The 25,368-nt window shown below is 43.7% G+C and overlaps 1 protein-coding gene across 6 annotated transcripts in view; it reads left to right on the top strand.

The window, feature by feature from the left end:
• The window catches only part of NSMAF (neutral sphingomyelinase activation associated factor), a 126,952-nt gene that overhangs the window by 90,045 nt on the left and 11,539 nt on the right, over nt 1-25,368 (top strand). For 5 of the 6 annotated variants that reach the window (XM_079902354.1, XM_079902353.1, XM_079902355.1 and 2 more), the window contains exons 7-21: nt 2,244-2,315; nt 2,624-2,671; nt 2,776-2,828; nt 12,406-12,535; nt 14,178-14,249; nt 15,952-16,060; nt 18,035-18,211; nt 19,242-19,321; nt 20,208-20,298; nt 20,397-20,460; nt 22,628-22,679; nt 22,778-22,898; nt 23,269-23,400; nt 24,132-24,174; nt 24,485-24,648. In XM_079902354.1, the coding sequence (XP_079758480.1) occupies nt 2,244-2,315; nt 2,624-2,671; nt 2,776-2,828; nt 12,406-12,535; nt 14,178-14,249; nt 15,952-16,060; nt 18,035-18,211; nt 19,242-19,321; nt 20,208-20,298; nt 20,397-20,460; nt 22,628-22,679; nt 22,778-22,898; nt 23,269-23,400; nt 24,132-24,174; nt 24,485-24,648 (1,408 nt within the window). Of the gene's footprint in view, nt 1-2,243; nt 2,316-2,623; nt 2,672-2,775; nt 2,829-12,405; nt 12,536-12,958; nt 13,094-14,177; nt 14,250-15,951; nt 16,061-18,034; nt 18,212-19,241; nt 19,322-20,207; nt 20,299-20,396; nt 20,461-22,627; nt 22,680-22,777; nt 22,899-23,268; nt 23,401-24,131; nt 24,175-24,484; nt 24,649-25,368 lie in introns of all 6 variants that reach the window. The other variant, XM_079902359.1, reaches the window with a different exon arrangement.

Raw genomic sequence — 25,368 nt, forward strand, 5'->3', positions numbered from 1 at the left:
TTTAAATGTTTGAGAACTACTTATAGGCTATAAAATACCCTTATTTAAGAGCTCAGTAATAGTTTATAAATGCTGCTGATTGGGTAGAAGCTCTGAGGGGCCGTGAACACAAGACTTGTAACTAGACGTTACAGCCAACCCTTCTGTGCTTTAATTAATGCTTTACGCTGCAGCTTAGTGTGCAGTAAAGGGGTAACTCGTAGCAGAAGAGTTTTTACGAGACCTAGAGATGGGACTGCTGCTCCTGTACACGACACCTCTGAATTAGGAAAAGCCACCCTCTCCGAGCAGACGTCCGACAGGCTGGATGGCAGTTCCGGTCACAGGCCAGCCTGCGGGTTCTCAGCAGCTTTGGGGGGGGGGGGGGACGCGCCAGCCACGTGCAGCCCCCTCTGAGTTTCATGTACAAGAAACATCTGCATGCGCCAGTCACTCAGAAACGGTGAATACTGCGACCTCGTCACTCACACGTGGTGCTGTTGGCACTTTGGGAAGGACGGTTCTTCACTGTGAGGGGCTGTCGCTTACATTACAGGCTGTTCCCACCCACGGGTGCCCCCTCTGCACTGTCCCCCTTTGTTGTGTGGCACCGCACATTGACAAGTGCCCTGCAAGGGTGGCGGAACGCCCCCCTGCCCCCCAAGTTGAGAACCGCTGCCTGGTGTACTCTCCCTGCAGAGGCTCTCCTGTCACCCACTGGAAGTGCAAAGCTGCTGAAAAGTTACATAAAAGGAAATGAGTAAGGTTTTCTGAAGCAAAGAAAAGCTCTTGTGAATTAGGACACCAAAGGATTCTCAGGTTTAAAGGGGCGGGGTTGTGACTTTGACCTTGGAGATGAGACTTGATAGACTAGGAAGCCCAGACCCTTGTTCCTCTTATGGACTGACTCAGTTCCCTTTGTGAGAAATCCAGAAACCAGTTAAAAGTGCCCTGCGCCCCAGGTGAGCATGAAATGAGCCAACCTGAAGCTGTGGGAACATTGTAGCATCCTCTCACTGTAGTCCCTCCCCTGGCACTGTGCCACGTGACTGGAGGGAACTCCCAGCTCCCATCTTCTCCCTGGGGAGGGAAAGACAAGACAGGACCGTAGGTCCAATGTTCTGGCTTTTGGGGGCAGCTGCCTGAGGGACTGGCTTCTGTCTCACCTGTCCTGGACCTCTGACAGGACCCATAATGCTCTAGATGCCTGGGGACCCCTGAAAACAGGAAAGAGCTGGGCGTTGTGCAGCTGCTCCAGGGGACCCTGCACCAGAGACACAGGCAGATACAGCCCAGGAGACTCACCCTTGGGAAAGAGAAGAGTGCAGCTTGTGACACATAAAATTAACCGCCACAACACTTGCACACCCAGCCTCAGAGCACCTGAGTGTATGAAGCCAGCACTGACAGGACTGAAAGGAGAGGCCGACAGCAGCACAGGACAGAGGAGACTTCCGTCCGTGCCCCACCTTCAGTCATGGGTAGATCATCCAGACAGAAGGTCACTCAGGAAACGGAGGACTCGACCAGCACTCTGACCAGATGGACCTCACAGACACACAACGTCCTGCCCAACGGTAGCAGGACACACGCTCTTCTCACGTGCACACGGGACGTTCTCCAGGACGGGTCGCGGGTCAGGTCACAAAACAAGTCAACAAATCTAAGAAAATTACAACCACCGTGGAGTGAAACCAGAAATCCATAGCAGCGGGAAGATTCACACGTATGTGGAAATTAAACAACACTCTTGAACAACCAATGGGTCAAAGAAATAAAGAAATTAGACTCAAGAGGGAGGGGATATAGGTGTACATACAGCCGATTCACTTCGCTGCACAGTAGAAACTAACACAACATCGTAAAGCAATTATACTCCAATAAAGAAGTGAAAGAACCAAAACCAGAAAACCTCAAGATGATCAAAACGAAAACAGAGCATATACCCAAACTGCAAAGATGCCGCAACAGCAGTCCTAAGAGGGGAGTTTAGTGTTAAACGCTTACCTTGAAGATCTCAAATTAAAAAACCTAACTGCACACCTCAAGTAACCAGAAAAAGAAGAGCAAACTAAGCCCAAAATTAGCAGAAGGAAGGAGATAGTAAATACAGCCCTAAATCCAACAGACTCTGCTCCCCCGGGGCGCTCATTCCGTGTGGGCGGAGGGAGGGCGCGCCAGGCAGGTCCCTGCACAGGCCAGCAGGGGGCTGCAAATGTCTTAAAGTGATGGGGCCTGACGTGCTTGGTCTCCCTCTTTTTTAGGGCACAATGGAATATGTCTTCGAGTTGGATGTTTCAGGGAAGGTGGAAGGTGTCGTGGAGACATTGCTTCAGGTAAGCCAGGGCTTTTCTCAGACATTCACTGGCAAACTGAGGCATAAACTTTTTTTTTTTTTTTTTTTAAAGAATTTCATACTCATATGTCTTACCAAAACCATAACCTGTTTTATAAATCTGAAACAGATCTACTTGAATATGTTGAACTTGAAAACTACACATTAGGCAGAAGCCATACATATATCAGAGTCATTCTTACCTGTTACTAAGTAACAGAATGGTGGTTGTGTTTCATTGTTTCTAAGGAAATATCTTCAAAGCATCTGAGAGAAAAAATAAATTCTTGTGTATTTATATAATTGTAGCTTCACAGAGCATCCTGTCTGGACAAACTTGGGGACCAAACTGCTATGGTAAGAGTTTCTGAAGATCTGTATCTTTATTGTGAATGAACGTGTATTGATATGTCACTTATAAATCCTTATATCCATACTTTTTAAATGATTCTGTTTTAAAGATAACAGCCATTTTGCAGTCCCGTTTGGCTAGGACGTCATTTGACAAAAACAGGTAAGTTTTCAATGATTTCGTTTCCTGATTACGAAAGCAGTGGCATCGTCACCTCGTGCCTCATTCAGTGTGTCCAGAACCGATAGTGGGTGTTACCACCTGCCTCACCCCAAACCTGCTCGTCTGGGGGAGTGGCCCTGGCGTCAGTGCCAGACCAGTCTGGGGTCTCCTTGCCACTTCTCCCAGCTGACATCTGTCCATCAGAAAGGCCTGGTGCCAGGGGTTCTCCACGATCTTCCCAGTCTACGAGCTCCTGTCTTTTCATATGTTAGCGCCTCCGTTCAGGCCACCAGCCCCTGCCACTAAGATCACAGTGACAGCGTTTAGCTTGTCTCCAGCTCTAGCCTTCCCTGCTCCAATCCCGTTTCCCTCACTGTGTCGAATGTACTTTTAAAATACATTCTTTCTAAGGAACTTATTTCTTTATATCACTTGTCTGTTTGAAACTCTTCCAGACTTCCATCGCCTTCAGGGTAGAGCCTTAACCGCACCTGCACGCGGGGCTCTGGTGTAGCCTTCGTCACTGTTCCGGCCGCCGGTGCCTCTTGCATGCTCTGCTCTGGATCTCTGCGTTCTGTGCGATTCCCGAGGTGCCTTATGGCCTCCTGCCTCTTCTGCACCCGCCCAACTCTTCCTTACTCTTCTCATTTCAGCTGAGCTGGCGTTGTTCTGGAAGGTCTTTCCTGTCCCGTCAGGCTGTTAGGTACCTTCCTGAGGTGTCCTGCAGGGACCTAGAGACCACATTCTTACTGATCTAATGGAGTTTTGTTTCGGTTTTTGGTTTTGGGGTGTGTTGGGTTTTCTGTTTGTTTTTGGGGTTTTTTGGCTTTTCTAAGTATCCAATATATTTTCTGCAAGTAAGTATACTTTTATACTAACCTGTTCTCTTATTTGTTTCTTGCTTTATTTTAAGTAGATTTCCTCCTATTAAGTAGATCTGGGCTATTTGTCTCTATCTCCATCTGCGGTATCACTGTATGAATTACTGTAGCTTTAGGACAACTTTTTTTTTTTTACATCTTTATTGGAGTATAATTGCTTTACAATGGTGTGTTAGTTTCTGCTTTATAACAAGGTGAATCAGTTATACATATACATATATCCCCATATCTCCTCCCTCTTGCGTCTCCCTCCCACCCTCCCTATCCCACCCCTCCAGGTGGTCACAAAGCACCGAGCTGATCTCCCTGTGCTATGCGGCTGCTTCCCACTAGCTCTCTACCTTACGTTTGGTAGTGTATATATGTCCATGCCACTCTCTCGCTTTGTCACAGCTTACCCTTCCCCCTCCCCATATCCTCAAGTCCATTCTCTAGTAGGTCTGTGTCTTTATTAGGACAACTCTTAATGTCAGGCAGTGCAGGGTCCTGCACCCTATTTCCCTTCTTAACTTATGTCTTCACTGTTCTTGGTCTTACATACTTATGTGTAAATTTAGACTCCGCTTGTCAAGTTTCATAAAGGAAAAGCCTGCTGGGATTTTGACTGTGATTGCAGTGAAACTTTCCATTTATTTAAGTCTTCTTTATGATTTTTCTTTATAAAGTTCTTTCTTCTCTTGTGCTAGATTTATTCCAGGTAGTTCGTGTTTTTGATGGTGTTGTAAATGATATCCTAAAATATTTCATTTTATTGTTGATACTTAGAATGTAGTATTTTTGTGTATTCGTTTTGTTTTCAGCAACCCTGCTAAACATTGTGATCCATTCCATTAACTTTATATATAGGTTCTCTAATATGTACAAAACCTTCTGTAGCGATTGTTTCAGTCTCTAGTCACTAGATACCATTTTTATTTTAGATATTTATTTTTAGATTTTTGTATTTGGAATCCTCAGGCCTAGGACAGAGTAGAAAGTATTGGTTGAATAGATTCATCTATGGATTATTATGTGCTAGGCTTTTGCTAGAAGCTTATGTGTATAAATGAGATTCGTTTGTAATATTCTGTTTTATTGCTACCTTTGTGACCCTTACACTACATTTTCAAATGTTAAAGAATTTGCCAGAAAAGCCATCTGGCTAATAACGTGTTTTCTGTGTTTCTGTTTGTTTACTTCTTTTTCTGTTTCACCTGTATAGCATTAATTTTCTTTTCATTTTTGTACTTGTAGGATATATTAGTTAAGTGGACTGTTGGGAGGAAAGAATAGCTTCCATTTTAGGAAGGAAAAGGAGTAATAAGAATTAGTTTCTTTTGACCTACCTAGAATGCGTAATTTTTCTAAGTAGCAGTTTAGACTTTAATCCTGGGCTTCAGCATGACATTAATTTTTAAAATGGTTCACGATGAAACTTTTGATTTATCCAGTCTCTAAAGTGTTAGGCTGAAGAATTTGGGGAAGACTTTTTTTGCAGCGTGAAGTGAGATATTTCAGGATTGTATACTTCCTCCAAAAGAAAGAAGGTAAATTTTTGCTGAGATAAATTTTCATCATACTTCCAAGGAAATGCTTGTTTATTGAAACTGTATTTATTTTTCCCTATTCATTCTGAAAAAGTTCAAGTCCTCACAAGTTGAAAGATAATATAGTGAACACAGATACCCTATGGGTCACCAAGCGTTAATTTGTCAACATTTTGCTGAATTTGCTTTGGTTCTTACATGCTCAGGCTCATGCTCTTGCTTGCTCTGTGTGTGTGTGTGTGTACATGTATAAATAATGCATATATGTCTATATATGTTGTATGTATGTATACATGTATAGCTGATGTGCGTATGTATGTATGTTTGTGTGATACATATAAAATATATGCATACAACTTTTCCCTGAACCATTTGAAATGACACTGCAAGACTTCCTGACACTTCACGCATAACTACTTCAACATGTATCTCTCACAAGAAAGTTCTGTGACATTCCTCCATACTGTTATAACACTCAAGTAGCAATATTCTGTATGCCGGGTAACTTATAGCTCCATATTCAGGTTTCCCCATTTGTACCCCAAAATGTCCTCTTTAAAATACTTTGGACTAATTTTAGATTTAAAGAAAAGATGTAAAGACAGTGAGTGCAAAGAGTTCTTTTCCCCTCATCCAGTTCCCCCATTATTATATGTTTAGTGGGTGTGGATGCTGTAATTGTAGATTTGTTGGCTGTAATCCTAGACTTTTTTGATGCTATTGAAATTTTATTTTCCAATTTGTTACTGGTATATAGAAGTAGTTTTTTTTTGGTTTTTTTTTTTTTTTTTTTTGCGGTACGTGGGCCTCTCACTGTTGCAGTCTCTCTCGCTGCGGAGCACAGGCTCCAGACGCGCAGGCTCAGCGGCCATGGCTCACGGGCCCGGCCGCTCCGCGGCATGTGGGATCTTCCCGGACCGGGGCACGAACCCGCGTCCCCTGCATCGGCAGGTGGACTCTCAACCACTGCGCCACCAGGGAAGCCCTGTTGTTGTTTTTTGATGCTATTGAAATTTTATTTTCCAATTTGTTACTGGTATATAGAAGTAGTTTTTTGTTGTTGTTTTTTGGTTTTTTGTTTTTTAGAAACAGTGACCTTGTATCCTGTGACTTTTCCAAATTCAGAATTTACTCATTAGTCCTAGCAGGTTTTTTTGTAGATTCCATAGAGTTTTCTATATCCATAATTATTTAACCTGTGAATAATGACAGTTTCACAGAAATACTTGTGGCTTCTATTTCTACTTCTTGCCTCATTGCACAGTTTGATTAATAGACTCAGTGGGAGCAGACATATTCTTGCCTTGTTCCTGATCTTACAGGAAAAGGGTTTAATGTTTCACCATTAAAGAATGATGCCAGGGCTTCCCTGGTGGCGCAGTGGTTGAGAGTCCGCCTGCCGATGCAGGGGACACGGGTTCACGCCCCGGTCCGGGAAGATCCCACATGCTGCGGAGTGGCTGGGCCCGTGAGCCATGGCCGCCGAGCCTGTGCGTCTGGAGCCTGTGCCCCGTAACGGGAGAGGCCACAACAGTGAGAGGCCTGCGTACCACAAAAAAAAAAACCAAAACACAAAAAACAAAAGAATGATTCCAGCTGTAGGTTTTTCATAGATGCCCTTTATCAGAGTGACGAAGTTTCTTTTTATTCCTGGTTTGCTGAGAGTATTTTCAAAAAAAGTTTAGAATTTTGTTAAGTACTTTTTGTGCATTTATTGAGATGATCTTTTTTTCTTTAATTCTGTTAATGTGAATTATGTTGTTTTTTCAGTGTTAAAACAACCTTGTATTCATGGGATGAATCCACCTTGCTTACGATATGTTGTTCTTTTTACGTATTGCTGGACTTGCTTTGCTAGTATTTTGTAAAGGATCTTTGCATCTCTGTTTAGGGATGTTGCTCTGTAAATCCTAGTGTATTTGTGAGGTTTTGCCGTCAGGGTTATGCTAGCCACATAACATGAGGTTAGAAATCTCCCTTTATCTTCTGTTTCCCAAAAGCGTTTGTGTAGGATTGTATTTCTTGCTTAAATTTTTAACCACATTTACTGGTGAAGCCATGGAGGCCTGAAGTGTTCTTACTTAGTCAGTCTATTTGCTTGACACATAGTTAGGTTGTCTGTTTCTTCTTGTGTCTATTTTGTCAGGCTGCATTTTTCAAAACCTTTGTCCAGTTCATCCAAGTTGTCAGATGTGGGCATCAAGTTGTTAATGTCCTCTGAACGTCAGTAGGATCTGCAGTTATGGTCCCTCTTTCATTCCTTACGTTGATGCTTTATGTTTTTTCTTTATCAGTATTGCCAGAGGTTTGCCAATTTTATTAACCTTTTTAAAGATCCAACTTTTGACTTTATTGATTTTTCTCTATTTTTACATAAAAATCATTTTATATAAAATTGATTTCCTTCCTTCAGCTTACTTTGGGTTTAACTTGTTCTCTTTCCAGCTTCCTACACAGTTTAGATCACTGATTTTAGACCTTCTTTTATAAGTAGGACTAGAACATAAATTTACCTCTAAGCACTGCTCAGCTGCATCCCTCAGATTTTGATATGTTTTTATTATCATTCATATGAAATATTTCATAATTTCCTTTGTCATTTCTTCTTTGACCCATTGGGTTTTTTCTTTGGGTTATTTGGAAGTATGTTGTTTATCTTCTCTGTATTTGGGGATCTTGTTACTGTTGTATTGTTATTGATTTCTAATCTAATACTCTCTTGGTTCAGAGAGTATATGGTTCAGTCTTTTTTTTATAAATTTATTTATTTTATTTATTTTTGGCTGTGTTGGGTCCTCGTTGCTGCACGCGGGCTTCTCTAGTTGCGGCGAGCGGGGACTACTCTTCATTGTGGCATGCGGGCTTCTCATTGCGGTGGCTTCTCTTGTTGCGGAGCCCAGACTCTAGGCACACGGCCTTCAGTAGTTGTGGCTCGTGGGCTCTAGAGCGCAGGCTCAGTAGTTGTGGCTCACGGGCTGAGTTGCTCCGCGGCATGTGGGATCCTCCCGGACCAGGGCTTGAACCTGTGTCCCCTGCATTGGCAGGCGGATTCTTAACCACTGTGCCACCAGGGAAGCCCTGGTTCAGTCTTTTGATGTTTGTTGAGATGGATTGTATGGCTCTGCGTAGTCTGTCCTGACACAGGTTTCCCAGGCCTGTGAAAGGAACGAGTGCTCTGAAGTTGTGGAGTATGGTGCTCTGTACCCGTCATTTAGGGCCAGTTGGCTGATGGTTGTTCGGATCATCTATACTTGACTGACTTTTTGTTGACTTGCTCTGTCACTTAGTGAGAGAAGGGTATTAAAATTACCAGTGATGATTGTGGAATTGTTTATTTTCCCCTGTATTTCTGTCAGTTTATGCCTCGTGTACTGGCAGGCTCTGTTATTAGGTTTACATACATTTATAAGACACCAGTTTTCTTACATGTTGTGATTGCATGCTGTATCTTTTTCTGTCCTTTTTAATTTTAACTTGCCTGTGTCCTATTCCATTTCCAAAAAACACACTTTATATAGTTGAGTTTTTTATACAGTCCGAAAGTCTCTGCTTGTTAATTGGATTGTTTAATTCATTTTATAATTATGTAATTATGGATATAGTTGGTTTTTAAACCCACTATCTTAGTATTTGTTTCCTAGCATTTCATTTGTTCTTTGTTTCTCTGATCCTCCTTTCTTGCCTTCTTTTGGGTGAATCTGGTATTTTTAAGTATTCTACTTTTTAGCTGTAGTGCTTGGTGTCATTCTTAGTGGTCACTCTGGAGCTCACAATATGCACCTTGTACATAGCGTACCTTCAGGTAAGAGTATATTACACTCCTTTACAGTCGTTCAAGAGCCTTACAGCAGTGTTTCCACATAACCCCTCCTGCCCTTTGTGATCTGTGGTTTTATATTAAATTTCTACATATACTGTAAAACGCATGATATGGTGTTCTTATTTTATGTTGTTTTTTTTTTTTAGCGGTACGCGGGCCTCTCACTGTTGTGGCCTCTCCCGTTGCGGAGCACAGGCTCCGGACGCACAGGCTCAGCGGCCATGTCTTACAGGCCCAGCCGCTCCACGGCATGTGGGATCCTCCCAGACCGGGGCACAAACCCATGTCCCCTGCATCAGCAGGCGGACTCTCAACCACTGCGCCACCAGGGAAGCCCCGTTTTAGGTTTTTAAAGAATTTTTTTTTACTTTTTTTTTTTATTTTGCAGTAGGTTCTTGTTGGTTATCTGTTTTAAATATAGCAGTGTGTACATGTCAATCCGAAACTCCCAATCCCAAGAATTGAGATACATGCATTTATAGGTACATAAATTAAAATACTGAGAAATAATTCTTTTCTGTTTACTTGGAGATTTGAATACTTATGTTTCCTGATGCTTGTCTTTCCTTCCTGCAGAACCGGTGTTGCATCTGGTGTCATTTCTCTTAAGCCCAAAGAACTTCCTATAGCATTTCTTACGGTGCATATCTGGTCAGGATGGATTCTCCCAGCTTTGTCTGAAAATACCTCTATCTTACTCTCATTTTTGAAGGGTGTTTTTGTTGGAGATAAAATACTAGGTTCACAGGGTTTTCTTTCACTACTTGAAGGGTTTTCATTCCGTTGTATGTTGCTGTCCATTGTTTCCTGTGAAAAGTCACATCATTTGTCCTGTTGTTACTGTGAATTAAGGTGTAGTCTCTCTGCGCCTGTCCTGCTGGGGGTTTCTGGGTAACGGAGCCTGTGAACTGGTGTCTTACATTAGACAGTTTTCACCACTCTCCACTCAGTGTTTCTTCTGCCCCGTCTCCTGTCTCTTCTCCTGTGACTTGAGTTACACTCGTGTTAGTATGTTTTATAGTTTGGCTTAGATCTCAGACACTCTGTTCTGTGTGTTTTTAAATTATTATTATTCTCCTTCTGTCCTGTTTCAGTTAGGACTTTTTTATTGGCCTTGTTTTCAGCCACACTGGGCTTTTCCTCTGCCGTGCCAGTCTGTTAGGCTTGTTTAAGTCATTCTTCATTTCCTCTCGCCCAGATTTTCATTTCTAGCATTTCCTTTCAGTTCTTTTTCGTAGTTTCTACTTCTCGGATGAAGTTTTCCTTCCCTTCACGTGTGTTTTCCATCTTTTCTTCTGGATCTTTTAGCAGATTTACTACAGTTATCTTAACGTCTCCCTCTGATGGATCCGACGTCTGGGTCCTCTTCCGTGGAATCTTCTCTCATGAGTGCGGGTCATATTTACTCACTTCTTTGTGTTTCTTGTAATTTTTTGTGTGCTGGGAAGTTTGGTTTAAAGGAACTGTAGAGACTGACCTGAGGAATATTTGCCTCCGGAGGCGGTCGTGCCCACCCTCATCCTGCCCGCTGCTTGCCCTGGGGGCTCCGTCAGTGTAATGAGTGGAGCTGGGTTAAATCCAGGTCCCCATGCCCAGTTCCACGGCGGGAGTGCGCAGAGCTGTCCTCAGCGGGGCTTGGGGTCGGCCCTTGAAGGATTTGCAGACATCCTTGTGCTTCCCAGCTGAGCCTCCAGCTCTCCGCCCACGGAGCATCTGTGCCCTCCAGGCCCGACTCCTGCTGTCTGGCGTCTCCCTCATCCTGCAGCCCTCTCCCCCTGTGGAAGATTGCCCCTCCTCCTGCCACTCAACTGCTGGTCCCTTCATTTAGGTTTCTCTGCACCGGAGCTTTCTGATGGGTTTCTAAACATAGCAAGGATTGTGTAGCTCATCTGGCAGGTTTTGTGGTTGGGATGAGAGCTGTGAGGTCTCCTTCACGTCCAAACTGGAAGAGGAAGCCTGCTCCTGTGTGATTTTGTGTTTGTTTTTTTAATACATTTATTTATTTTATTTATTTTTGGCTGCGTTGGGTCTTCGCTGCTGCATGCGGGCTTTCTCTAGTTGCGGCAAGTGGGGGCTACTCTTCGTTTTGGTGGTGGGCTTCTCACTGCAGTGGCTTCTCCTGTTGCGGAGCATGGCTCTAGGCGCGTGGGCTTCAGTAGTTGTGGCTCGTGGGCTCAGTAGTTGTGGCTCGTGGGCTGTAGGGCGCAGGCTCAGTAGTTGTGATGCATGGGCTTAGTTGCTCCACGGCATGTGGGGTCTTCCCGGACCAGGGCTCGAACCCGTGTCCCCTGCATTGGCAGGCGGATTCTTAACCACTGCGCCACTAGGGAAGCCCTGCTTTTGTTCTACTACTTAAAGAGGAGACTTTTTTTTTTTTTTTTTTTTTTTTTTTGACTGCGTTGGGTCTTCCTTGCTGTGCGCGGGCTTTCTCTAGTTGCTGCAAGCGGGGGCTACTCTTTGTTGTGGTGCGCGGGCTTCTCATTGTGGTGGCTTCTCTTGTTGTGGAGCATGAGCTCTAGGCACGTGGGCTTCAGTAGTTGTGGCTCGCGGGCTCTAGGGTGCAGGCTCAGTAGTTGTGACGCATGGGCTTAGTTGCTCCGCGGCATGTGGGATCTTCCTGGACCAGGGATCGAACCTGTGTTCCCTGCGTTGGCAGGTGGTTTCCCAACGACTGCACCACCAGGGAAGTCCCAGAGGAGACTTATTTTTAGCTCAGTTATTTAGCTAAGTAATTGCCTAAACTCTTGATGATTTGGTTGTTTCCCTTCTATTTTTTTTTAAATTAGTAAAGCAGAACGAAAATGGACTTTTTTGATGAGTTAACATAATTTAGGAGGGCGTGGTGATCACCTTTGACTGGTTTTACTGCAGTAGGTCCACAAAAGACTATACGTTGGAACTGACATGCAAGTAAACTCATAGCCTTATAGAACGTGGTGTGCAGTAAGTGCTACCCATGCCAAACAGTTTCTATGACAATAAAATAGGTCTTAATGACACAAAAATAGAAAATTATGTTAATGTAAGAACAGTTTCAAGGCCGACTTATTTGGGGAGGAGTGAAGAGTACCAGTAACAGGGTTATTTGGTATTTTTTACTTGTCTGTCTTCTCTTCTTTGATACGTAACCTCATCTGCTTTTAAAAAAATCAAGTATTCATTATACCATTGAAAAGAAAGTCAGTTTTATTTAGGCGACTGATTTATATCACCAGTTTTCTTGTATCAAATGCGGTGTTTAGACACCTGTTCTGCAGAGTCACTTTGTAGCTCCCTCAGATAAAGTTAAATCTAGAAAGTAGATCGATTTCTGATTTTTCTTGCTTTTGCTGGAAAAAACATATTCTCAGATTCCAAAGTGTTTCTGAAAAGCTGCACATGGAATGCAAAGCAGAAATGGTGACACCTCTGGTGACGAATCCTGGCCACGTGTGCATCACTGACACCAACCTGTATTTCCAGCCTCTCAATGGGTACCCGGTAAGTAGTCTGTAGGCCAGCGGAGGGCTCCTCTGGTGTTCCCGTTTGCGTCTTCAAGCTCTCTTTCCTGTGAACTTGACTTGACAGTTAGAGTGTTCTCACATTTTGGGGAGGGTCAGAGTTACGCCCGTCCCCATCCAGCATCTGGTATTTAACGGCTCCCCGTGGAATCCTGATGCACCCTCACCCGTGTTTCAGCTCTTGTGACTGACTTTCTGTTACTTCGGGGGAAAAGAAACCCTGCCCCTTCTGATTTTAGTAAAGGGTCATTAGAGGTTTATACCTTTCTACTCGGAAGCACTTCTGCAAGAGAGCAATGAAATATACTAAGGTTAAGAAGAGATGGATGCTTTCTGTGTATTTGCTGATATGTCACCTAAGTTGTATTTCTCGTTCTCCCTTAATTACAAACCAAATCGGTAGATCTGCATCTGTCGCCTCTCCAGCCAGTGCAGAGCTGCGTGTGGCACTGCTGTCACTGGGCAGCTGCAGTTCTGCTGCTGTGATGCTGGAAACATCTTTTCTTGCACGATGACTTCAGGCTCACGAGGCCACACAGTAAAGATGAATTCAGATTTCTGCACTAAAACTTGTAAAGATTGGCGGCTTTATCTAGATACGGACCCTTTTCAGAGTGGTTTATTGAAAGAACAGAAACCCTAATACTCTGCGAGTGCAGTTGGACCGTTTAGCAGGTAGCTTCAAGAATAGCAGTGTTTTCTGCCATGGAAGAAATTCTCCAGGCTGGTCAGTCATTACATGTCACTGAAACGTGAACACTTTCCTAAGTGAAAGGTGATGCTATAACAGTTCTGTCCACCAGGTGGTAGGGCACACTCTCCGGGCCCTCCAGTGGACACAGTACACGTTGCTGACGGCATTCTTTGTGGTGTCATCGATTGGCTGGACCAGCGCTGTTGCTGTGGCCTCGGTCAATACTTGAGCAACAATATCTGAGTATAAGCCACAGCTTCAGGGTCCCAGGTCTGGGCTGGGGGCCGTGGCCAGTCTGCAGGCAGCTTCCACGGCTACACACCCTGCGTCTGCAGGCTCTCCCTCCCTCTTACTTGGAGGGAGGAGGGTGGACCTGTCGCCTTTTAGCCGATCTCAGTACCTTTTGCGACCTTGTTGCTCTCTCACTAGCATTTTAAGGCTCCGGAGAAGCGAGACAGTTTTCCTTCTTGTAAAGTTTAGAGGCCCTGCTTTATACTATATCTGTTTATGAGCCTTATTACACTGTAGTTTAAGGAGCTAAAAGACAGGATCCTAAAAAAAAAGCCGTATGTCAGTTCTGAGCAAACCGTAGGTCTATAAAAATAGGAGAATTCCTGAGAGGAGGTCTACACCAGTCCTTTAATATTTCTTACCCCTCAGCAACCCTGCAGAAACCTGAAAGCTAGATGCCTGCGTTATCATCCTGGGGGGTACCAGCGGGGGTGGGGTGGGTAGGGGGACTGGTCCACGGTCACAAAGCTAGTGAAAAGGGCAGACCGGCGTGTAAAGTGAGGCACGCCCTGTTCTCAGAGCTCACTTTCCAGGTGTTCAGGTGTGACCCGTCAGGAAGTTAGGGTGGGACAGCTGAAGGGCAGCTTCTAGTTGTGTCAGAATCCTGACATTTGAGATTGTCTTTCTACTTTTGAAGAAACCCATGGTCCAGATAACACTCCACGACGTCCGCCGCATTTACAAGAGGAGACATGGCCTCATGCCTCTGGTGAGTTCGAGGGGAACATCCCCTCTAGAGGGTGACTGTCTTATCTTCAGCTTGGCCAGTGGTTTACTGGCCTGCACCCACCTCGGGCTCGTCTGAAAGGCGCGGGTGTTTGTGTTGCGAGCAGAGGGGCCGTGAGGCCCGCCGCCCCTTCTTTTGGCTGTGCCGGAAGTTTATCAAGGAGCGACTCTTTCTGTGGGGGGAGGGCTGTTGGGAAAAAGGCTTTGGCTCCAAGAGCAGGGGGGCTCAAGTGCCCTTGAGTTTCTCCCTGCCTAGTTCTCAGGGTCCTCCCAGGCTTGTGTGGGGATGTGGGGATAATGGACGCAGAACCGGTCCAGTTACAGCAGCGAGGTCTCCAAGCAGTTTGGAAGCTGCGACGGCAGCTCTCAGTGGAACTGTAGTATCCTCACGGTTAACTTGTATGAATTCAGCCTTCAGGCTTGGTGAGAGGGAGAAATGGATAAAATAACCATTTCAGTCACCTAGGCGGCCCTCCCCGCCATTCTCCTGAATAAGCCCGTGTCCGCACTTCCGTGAGGCTCACACGCTTATTGTAGAAACCAGTCGCCGCGGAAGGTGTGTCTCCAAGGGGTTTTAGCTTGACATCGATATAAATCTGTTTGTTCTCCTTCAGAGATTAACCAGTAAGTTGGTGGCATTACAAGAGCATTGTGGATATTTAAGCATCTCATCTTGGTGTTTTGTATTTATGAAATTTAACTGTTTTCCTGCCTATTTTACTTAAAAGGCAATTCTCCATTTCCAGTGCCAACAGAGGATTAGGGAAACAGATTCTATGAAAAATCTCCTCCTCCTTTGGGTATAGAGATGCAGTCAGAAAAAGAAGAAATTGGCATTGATTAAGTACCTTCTGCCTACTGGGCAATCTGTGTACAATATTCGTTTATCAGCGCCATCCCCGTGAGGTAGATGATACCCTACTTCACAAAGGAATCGAGACCAGGAGTTCACTCCCTCGGTTCCCTCACTAGTAGCGCTGGAAGCCTGTATCTGAACCTAGGACAGCGCTGCGCCTTCATCCTTTCTCTGTCTATTCCTGTCCCGTCTCGGCTTCACCCTCACAACATTCATGCAGCTCATAGTTTTCTTAAAATAATTGCATCCTACTAATTAAATGAGTTATTCGATTATCAGTTTAAGTTGACATAATTACGACTTAATTGTAAAAGAAAGCTACACCTTTGTCTCTGAAGAAGACAGGTGAAGACATTGGATTAGCCAGTTCTGAATTTCAACATAATAAACTCACAGATGCTGTCATCATAAAGATCTTCAAGGTCAAAGGGATTTTGTAAAGTTTAGCTGAGACACATGTCTTGTCCTTATACATCAAATTTATTGCTGGGGAATATGCATACAAGACCTACAAATAAAAAATGCAGGGGCTTCCCTGGTGGCGCAGTGGTTGAGAGTCCACCTGCTGATGCGGGGGACGCGGGTTCGTGCCCTGGTCTGGGAAGATCCCAAATGCCGCGGAGCGGCTGGGCCCATGAGCCATGGCCGCTGAGCCTGCGCGTCCGGAGCCTGTGCTCTGCAACGGGAGGGGCCGCAGCAGTGAGAGGCCCGCGTACCGCAAAAAATAAAAAATAAAAAAAATGCCAAGTGTTTAGTTGAAAGGCTTTTGTACTTGCGTCACTCACATTGAGATGCCGTTTGTTTTCTTCTTCTCTTTCTGGACTTGTAGGGCTTGGAAGTGTTTTGCACAGAAGATGATCTGTGTTCCGACGTCTACCTGAAGTTCTATGAACGTCAAGACCGAGATGACCTCTATTTTTACATTGCTACATACCTAGGTTTGGTGCTCACTCTTCATTGTATCTGTTCATGTGAAGGTGGTTCAACTCCCGAGTAACTGGGATGGGAAGTGAGAGGAGAGCAATTCTGTATCTGGAATCACCTCTCTGTGGTTCTGCTTACTTCTTCTCATCAGTAACTATAGTTAGCAGAATGGCATACTGAAAATTAAGGGAAATATAAATGAAATTGGGTAATAGTTCAATCCTGTGTTTTAAAAACTTTTGATAAATATATTTAAATGTTTTTTTGTATTTTAACAACCCCCAAGTTGAATGGATTTTATAAGAATCCACCTAATTATTTTTATGTCCAGTCCTGTCTTATGTTAGTTTATGAAAACCAGGACTCAGTTTCTTCATGTGAGACAGTTACCCAGTCATGTGTCTGTGATCATTAATTGTGGTCTTAATCTCAAAGCCGGAAAACGGTACAAAAGGAACACAGGAACCTTCTATGCTCAGTATGGAACCGTGGGACTCAGTTTGCTTACAACTAATATTTCCTCAATCTTCCATGGGAAATGTGAATTTTCCCACTTTTATCAGAGAGAACACCTGTATTTTTCTTTTCAAGTATAAACATATTAAGTTGTATGGTTGAATTAAATTATTCTTGTTTTCAAAATTGCCAGATGACTAGAATGGAATTTTAAAAGATCAATGTTGGGATTTTATGAATACCATCTTAGTTTGCTGTTCTCGTGTGCAGTGAAATCATTTATGAGATGTGTAGTGACTTACTCCCTTAGAAGTTTTCTCTCAAGGAGGAATAGTTTATTTTCAATAAAGAACATATTTTACAGTAGGTTTGAGTTCATTTTTTTTTTTTCTTCTCACACTAAGCTGTTCAGTTTAACTTAGGGCTTAAGTATAGCTTTGGTATAAGTTTACTGTTATCTCCTGCCTCCTGATTTAATTTTTCTAACTATAACAAGATGACAACAAAAAACTCAACTTTCATGGTGAGTCCTAAAATCTCAAGTCAAAAAACTTGCCACGGCCTAAAAGGTCTGCTTCTGTGAAGCGTCTGTTCTCTCTGAGTTCATTCCTGAGATTGTTCAGACTTTCTCTGAGACGTTCTGAGAGCAGAAAATCAGAGGATAAGTGTTTTGAGTTTTTAAGCCCTTTCCTGGTAGCTGATTAGAGAAGAAACTTGGCAAAGTAATAAGAATAAATATTGAATCAGCAAATGAGTTAGATAAGTTTGATGCAGCCAATACAAAGCTGAAAGCAGAATTTTCTAAACGAAATAGAACAGTTGACTCATTTTACAGGGAAGTTATCACTGGTGCCACACCATCTGTGGCTCCGTCTTTCCTGAGGTTCTTTCTGGGGGCTCTTTCTGGTCCTTCTACTTTGAGAATTCTGACAGATACGTGTTTTCTCCTTCAGCAGTTTCTATTCTTTTCCTGATTCCTCACTTGCATAAATAATACGTAGTCAGTGACAAATTAGCCGTAGTGTACCCCGCTTCCAGATCTGAAAGAAAACTAAAAGATTGTTTCGTTTTACTTTCATAAGAAATGGAGGAAATGAGTTTTACAGATGGTCATGGTTTCTTAAAGGCATTAAAACTCAAGCACGTTTGGAAGGATTCTTTGTTAGTACATATTGTTGTAGACTATATATAAATATTGCAGATGTTACATATATTACCATGTCATGTTTATGTATTTGCTCCATACTTTCATATTTGTTTTATATCATATATTTCATAGATGTGATATGTTTTATATCATACATTTAATAATTTCCCTCCTGGATCTTGGAGATGCTCGTTCATACCTGACAGAACAACTCTGCGGTAAAAGCAAACTGTAGCCTACTTTTCTTGTTTTAAAATGTACGTTTCAAAAATGGGTTGAAGGGTCTACACTGAAAGCCTCTGTAGCGCCTTCACATGCTGAGTGACCGCTGCCCACACACGTGGAGCTCAGTGTGACCCGGGCCTGCCCTCACCTGTCCCCCCAGAGCACCACGTGGCGGAGCGCACGGCCGAGGGCTACACGCTGCAGTGGCAGCGCGGGCTTCTGTCCAACTACCAGTACCTGCTGCACCTCAACACGCTGGCCGACCGCAGCTGCAACGACCTCTCCCAGTACCCCGTGTTCCCCTGGGTCGTCGGCGACTACAGCAGCTCCGAGCTGGGTGCGTGCCACAGAGCCTGGCTTTTAGAGCGAAGAACACCTTCCCTCTTAGAGCCACGTTGTGATTCGTGGACAGAGTAGGACCCGTTTGATTTTATTACTGACGATGGCCCGTCTCCATGCCACGATACTGGATGGGTGTCATGGGAATTATGTGTGTTCTGTATGTTTTCTCTACTGTCTCTGAATTTTTTTTAATTCTAAAAGTACTCACATACTTCTTGAAAGCCACACCCAGAAGACATGCATGGGATCTTCAGCCAGTGTTACCACTGCTACCAATAAGTACTGTGTTTTCAAATACTTAATTTTCACTTTGAAAATTGCGCCTCAGGTTACCGTCTTATTTTTCAATTCACATGAAAACATGTGATTACCAAACATAATAGCTGTTCATTAAAGAACACTTAGAAAGTACTGAAACACTCAAAGAAGGAAATAAGGCTCATCAGTAATTACATTACCGAGAGAGAACCACTTTAACTGTGGTATATATACTTCTTTCTTTCTCTCAAATTATTTTACGAAAAATGTGATTGTACTGTAATTTTATTTTGTAGTATCTTAAAATTAGATATTGTGAACACTGAATCACTTTTGACACTGATTGCACCCTTGTAGTTGAAAGAGGTAACAGATTTTCTAGGAATATAATTTATTTATCTGATAATATTCAGGTGCCCAGTTCTCAAATTATGCTGTTATCACAGAATAATACTATTCACTATAATTCAAACTTAAAAAGTAAATTTTGGTAGAATAATCGCTTTTGAAATTTGTTTATTTTTCTTTGTTTTACTTGGAATATAGTTTTTTGTGTCAGTAGGTCTTCAAATTCTAACCTTTACAGCTATATTAATAATCATCAGAAATATTAATTCTAATGGATCTGTCTCAATTTTTAAAAAGCTATTTATTATTTGGAAATAAATGTGTGCATGTGAATTCGTTCAGGGAGATAATGTTATTAAGGGTAAGCTTGTTGGCTTTATTTATTGTAAGTAATTTTTAAAAATTTATTTCTTTTATAGATCTGTCAAATCCAGGAACCTTCCGGGATCTCAGTAAGCCAGTAGGGGCCCTCAACAAGGAACGTCTGGAGAGGCTGCTGGTACGTGGACTCAGAGATTCCTGGTGTCTAAGCAACCCGGGAGCCTTGGCGTATGTTTTGTTTGATTGTTTTTGTTGGTTTTTTTAAATTTACTCTGTGGCCACACCACACAGCACGTGGGATCTTAGTTCCCTGACCAGGGATTGAACCCCCTTCCCCTGTGTTTTTATAGTACCTGAAACTCGTTTCTTCAAGACTTAGGGGAAGTCTATCTGGAGAGACAGAAGTTTCTGAGCGTATCCTCTCTCCCTCTGCCCGCTGCCTTCCTTCCCCTGTGAACTTAGCAGCTCACCATCTGCATTTCTGCTTACAATTCAGGAGGCAGGAAGCTGAGCCGATCACAGGTTTACCCATTTATTTTCACGAAGGTGCTCTCTGGTGAACTGCACAAGACATGCATAAAATTTCTTCTTTTCAGTCCTGCCCCGGCAGACATTGTTACCATGAGGCCAAGAACACCAAGATACTTGTTGCAAGAATGCTGTGTTTACTCAGATTTTCACCCCTCTTTTTTTTTTTAATTTTTATTTATTTATTTATTTGCGGTACGCGGGCCTCTCGCCATTGTGGCCTCTCCCATTGTGGAGCACAGAATCCGGACGCGCAGGCTCAGCAGCCATGGCTCACAGGCCCAGCCGCTCCGCGGCATGTGGGATCTTCCCAGACCGGGGCACAAACCCGTGTCCCCTGCATCGGCAGGCGGACTCTCAACCACTGCGCCACCAGGGAAGCCCCCCCTCTTTTTTATCTTCTCCTTTTCCTCTTTAGGAGAGAAATTAGGGGCTAGAATGTGTCCAGGCCACGACTTCCTTAGGCTTTTACTACTGGAGTCGGTTACTGTCTTCACAGCCAGCGCTCAGCAGGACTTTTTCTCTCTGTGTTGTAGACACGCTACCAGGAGATGCCGGAGCCCAAGTTCATGTACGGCAGCCACTACTCCTCCCCGGGCTACGTGCTGTTTTATCTGGTCAGGATTGGTAAGACTCCTCGCCGTCTCTCCCAGGGACATGTTATTTCACGTGGATTCTTCAGTGGTTTTGTGATCTTGCTTAACTCTGACTTTTTTCCCCTCTAGCACCAGAGTATATGCTGTGTCTGCAGAACGGAAGATTCGACAACGCAGACAGAATGTTCAACAGGTTCGGCATAAATGCCTCACTTAGCACTTTTTAAACTTTCTCATTATGCATATGCAATACGTTCTTTTCAAAAAACCAGATTTAAACAAAAATGGAAGGAAATGAAAAACACCACTACAGTAATTGTTGTATCTATTCCTCTCAGGCTTTGTGTAGTCGTGTGTGTGTGTAAATGTGAGAACATATTTTATTTTTTAACATCTTTTTTTTCTTTTTGATATTTGTTCAATTGTGTATTATATATATTTTTTTAACATCTTTATTGGAGTATAATTGCTTTACAATGGTGTGTTGGTTTCTGCTGTATAACAAAGTGTATCAGCTATACGTATACATATATCCCCATATCCCCTCCCTCTTGCGTCTCCCTCCCACCCTCCCTATCCCACCCCTCTAGGTGGTCACACAGCACCGAGCTGATCTCCCCGTGCTATGCGGCTGCTTCCCACTAGCTGTCTGTTTTACATTTGGTAGTGTATATATGTCCATGCCACTCTCTCACTTCGTCCCAGCTTACCCTTCTCCCTCCCCATGTCCTCAAGTCCATTCTCTACGTCTGCGTCTTTATTCCTGTCCTGCTCCTAGGTTCTTAATAACCATTTCTTTTTTTTTAGATTCCATATATATGTGTTAGCATACGGTATTTGTTTTTCTCTTTCTGACTTACTTCACTCTGTATGACAGATTCTAGGTCCATCTACCTCACTACAAATAACTCAATTTTGTTCCTTTTTATGGCTGAGTAATATTCCATTGTATATATGTGCCACATCTTCTTTATCCATTCATCTGTTGATGGACACTTAGGTTGCTTCCATGTCCTGGCTATTGTAAATAGAGCTGCAATGAGCATCGTGGTACATGACACTTATTGAATTATGGTTTTCTCAGGGTATATGCCCAGTAGTGGGATTGCTGGGTCATATGGTCGTTTTATTTGTAGTTTTTTAAGGAACCTCCATACTGTTCTCCATAGTGGCTGTATCAACTTACATTCACACCAACAGTGCAAGAGGGTTCCCTTTTCTCCACACCCTCTCCAGCATTTATTGTTTCTAGATTTTCTGATGATGGCCATTCTGACTGGTGTGAGGTGATACCTCTTTGTAGTTTTGATTTGCATTTCTCTAATGATTAGTGATGGAGAACATATTTTAAATACAGTATTGTTGTCCTGCCTTTTGTATTTTATAGCCTTTTGTTAGATCTTGAAGTTTTCCCTGTATTATTGGATGTTCTTCAAAATGGTGATTTTTTTTTTAAATTAATGTATCACATCCTAACATATGCCATAATTTAACCATTTTAACTATTTCTCTATGGTTGGACACCTAGGCTGTTTCCAACATTTCATTATTCTAAATAATCTTGCTATGAATTGAATACGATCCCTGTGAGTATTTAAATAATTTTTTTATTATAAAGGTAATCTTTTCTTACCCCCCAAAATCAGAATATGAAGAAGAAAATAAATTTCATGTGGCACCTGACCACACTGAGATAACACTCATTGTTCATCTTTTGGTCTGTGTTTTTTTTTTTTTTTTTTTTTGCGGTACGCGGGCCTCTCACTGTTGTGGCCTCTCCCGTTGCGGAGCACAGGCTCCGGACGCGCAGTCCCAGCGGCCATGGCTCATGGGCCCAGCCGCTCCGCGGCATGTGGGATCTTCCCGGACCCGGGCACGAACCTGTGTCCCCTGCATCGGCAGGCGGACTCTCAACCACTGCGCCACCAGGGAAGCCCTGGTCTGTGTCTTTACAGTCTTTTTCTAAGCTCTGCACATGGCTGTTTATAATCCCTTTTCGAAATGAGCCCTTAAAATAACTGCTGATGTTTCATGTTTAAGCACCTGCCCCGAGTGGCCCTTCAATGAGGCCATGTATGGGGGAGGTCCCTGGCCTGGACTTGGGGACACCCACCCCCAGGTCCATATCCCGACTCCTTGCTCACTCCCTATGTGGGCCCAGAGTTTTCTGTGAATCCCCAGTATCCACGTGAGCTCCTCCGATGGGGTAGCTCCTGTGAATACTGGGGATTGTGGATTAATGAGCGAGATGATGTGGTTTAGGTACAGTGTAGAATAGCACCCAGGGGCCTAGAAAGTGCTGCTGTTGCTGTTTCCATTCCCTAGATTTAAAATCAGTTGAATTTTGTTTTCATATTTAGTATTGCAGAAACTTGGAAAAACTGTTTGGACGGTGCGACTGATTTTAAAGAGGTAAGCAGTTACCAAGCCAATGACTCACTGGGCTTGTGGTTTGTGACTGCTTTAAAAAATGTTTGTTACTGTTCTTTTTCTTCCCCTGAAACTTTCAGCTGATTCCGGAATTCTATGGTGATGATGTCAGCTTTTTAGTCAATAGTCTGAAGCTGGATTTGGGAAAGAGACAAGGAGGGCAGATGGTTGATGACGTAGAACTCCCCCCTTGGGCACGGAGTGAGTACCACCTTGGAAGTATTGAATTATAGAAATTCTCTACTTAGTCGTGCAATTTCAGTGTTATTATTTAGTGGCTTAGATTTTTCAAAATGACAGTATAATCCTCTACCTAAATGAGATGGTAACGTCTTATTCCAGATTGTAAGTATTCCATGAGTCTGTGATGTAAAACCATTATTACGCATTCGAGAGAGCTAAGTGTGGTGAAAGTGGTTTTTGCCTCTCCGCCCAACCCCCAGAATTTATATTTTATATGACTGGGGGGAGACTCATTAAGAAATATGTCCCACGTGCCTGTCCCAGAAGCTCTGTCTGCATATGGATAGATGAAAGGAATGGGGTGTTTTGATCGAGTCTAACCTACTAGGTCCCGAGGACTTTCTCCAGAAGAGCAGAGACGCGCTGGAAAGCGATTACGTGTCAGAGCACCTTCACGAGTGGATCGATCTCGTGTTTGGCTACAAGCAGAAGGGCAGGGATGCTGTTGGAGCCCACAATGGTGTGTAACAGTCACTGAAACTCCGTGTAGCATTCGATGGAAACAAAAGCAACCCCCAAACTGAGCTCAGAGCAGCTTATTTCCTTAGCAGAAGCATCTTGTCTCAGCGGACGGTGCCTCCTGGCTCAGCGACCCCAGACTAGATACTGAATAAAAGGTGGGAGAGAAAGTGCTTTTGTCTAAAAATACCCGCTTCGCCATGGTCCCAAGAGGTCTTTTGCTAGAGTCTTCTAATTTTAGCATGTACTCTCCATCCCGTTCCATCACCTTTACCAAAGCTCTGTCAGAGCAGGATGGAACGGTGGCCTTGGTTCCCACGAAGGCCCCAGAGTGTCTTTGTGACTGAGCGGAGGGAAGCCCGCGGTCGCCCTCTCCTGTTCGGGGCCGGTTCTTCCTCCGCCGGGCTTCTCAGCGTTGGCGACGGGGATGGGTGTGGACCTGACCCCTCACGTGCCGCACAGGGTGCTTTGCGCTCTCCTGGGGAGAGGCCTGCTGACCGAGAAGCACCCTGAGGTAGCAGACCGTCCCACGGCCAGTTGGATCGCTGCTCAGAAAAGATAACAGTTCAGCTTGATACTTACCCAAGCTGGATATTATCAGGCTGTTTCGCAAAGTGAAAATCGGTTTCTTTGAATAAAAGTTTAAAGTTGTTGAGTTTTTAAAATAAACAGAGTGTATATTATAACAAAATAGTACATCTTTCAATAGTGTTTTACGTCTCTTTTTTTCAGTGTTTCATCCCCTGACCTACGAAGGAGGTGTCGACTTGAACAGGTATTTATATGTCAGTAAGGAGTTTCTACATGAGTACAAATGACCTCTTTGTCTACATGATTAGTGCAGTTATTTGATGATATTAAGGTATGGAAATGTTACCGTGAATTACGGCTTGCTTTCACCACTGTGTACATCACCGAGCCTCAGAAATTAAAGATGTGTGATACGGTCTAGACAGTCCCGGCATGCAGCGTCTATTGCTGTTTGAGGGTTAATCTCTCTCCTGTTGAATGCACAAATTTCAAGTGATACAGATCAAGGAGCTTGCACCTAGAGGTCACCACATGGTTTGTGTTCTGTCCTAAAGCATTGAGGACCCTGATGAGAAGGTAGCCATGCTCACCCAGATCTTGGAGTTCGGGCAGACACCAAAGCAGCTCTTTGTGACACCGCATCCTCGAAGGATCACCCCAAAGTTTAAAAGCTTGGCCCAGCCCTCCAGTTACAATGCTTCCAAGGCAGATACTCCAGGTAAATTTTGAAAAGAGAATAAACAATGTGAGCACCTTCTGTTTCTCTTTTCTGGTTAAGACGTTTCTGAGGATTCTGGAGAGAAGACCAGTCATGAACCCTGGGCAGCTTAGAGATGATTCTGTCTTACTGTCTCACTGCATTTCTCCTGCAAACAAACAGATCTTTTCTGTTTTTTTAGTTGTTGCTTTGTTGTTGTGCTGTTGTTTTGTTTGTTTTAACTTTTGACCTTAAAGGAAATCTAATCACTTTCACTTTCTGGTAATTTAATGAGACTTGGCAGTAGTTTTCATTGTTGCTGTTATGTTCTTTCTTTTCTGAGGTTTGCCCAGCTGGTGTTTGATTCTTAGCCATTCTTGTGTTCTTGTTGATCCGCCCTGGCCGTGACTGCTGTAGCAGTCCCCGTCGCCCTGCTCGTTCCTGCTCTTTCCCAGGAACGACTTCCAGCGTCCTGACTCTCCTCTTCTACCCCGACACACAGATCTTGAATGCGGGGTGCTCTGTTTTCTTCATTTGATTCTGTTTCCTTATTCAGTCATTTGACAGACATTTACAGAGTGTCTATGCCAGATGCTGAAATGAACTTGACTGTGTCACATCTGGTATTTGGCAAGGGAGGAGAAGGTGCCCCCCTTCATCCAGTTCTCCACGTTTTACATTTCACATAAGACAGCCTCAGACCCCCAGGAGTCTGACACTGTATGGAACCTCGGGAGCAAA

This window comes from Stenella coeruleoalba, assembly GCF_951394435.1.
Source record: "Stenella coeruleoalba genome assembly, chromosome: 17".
NCBI lineage: Eukaryota > Metazoa > Chordata > Mammalia > Artiodactyla > Delphinidae > Stenella > Stenella coeruleoalba.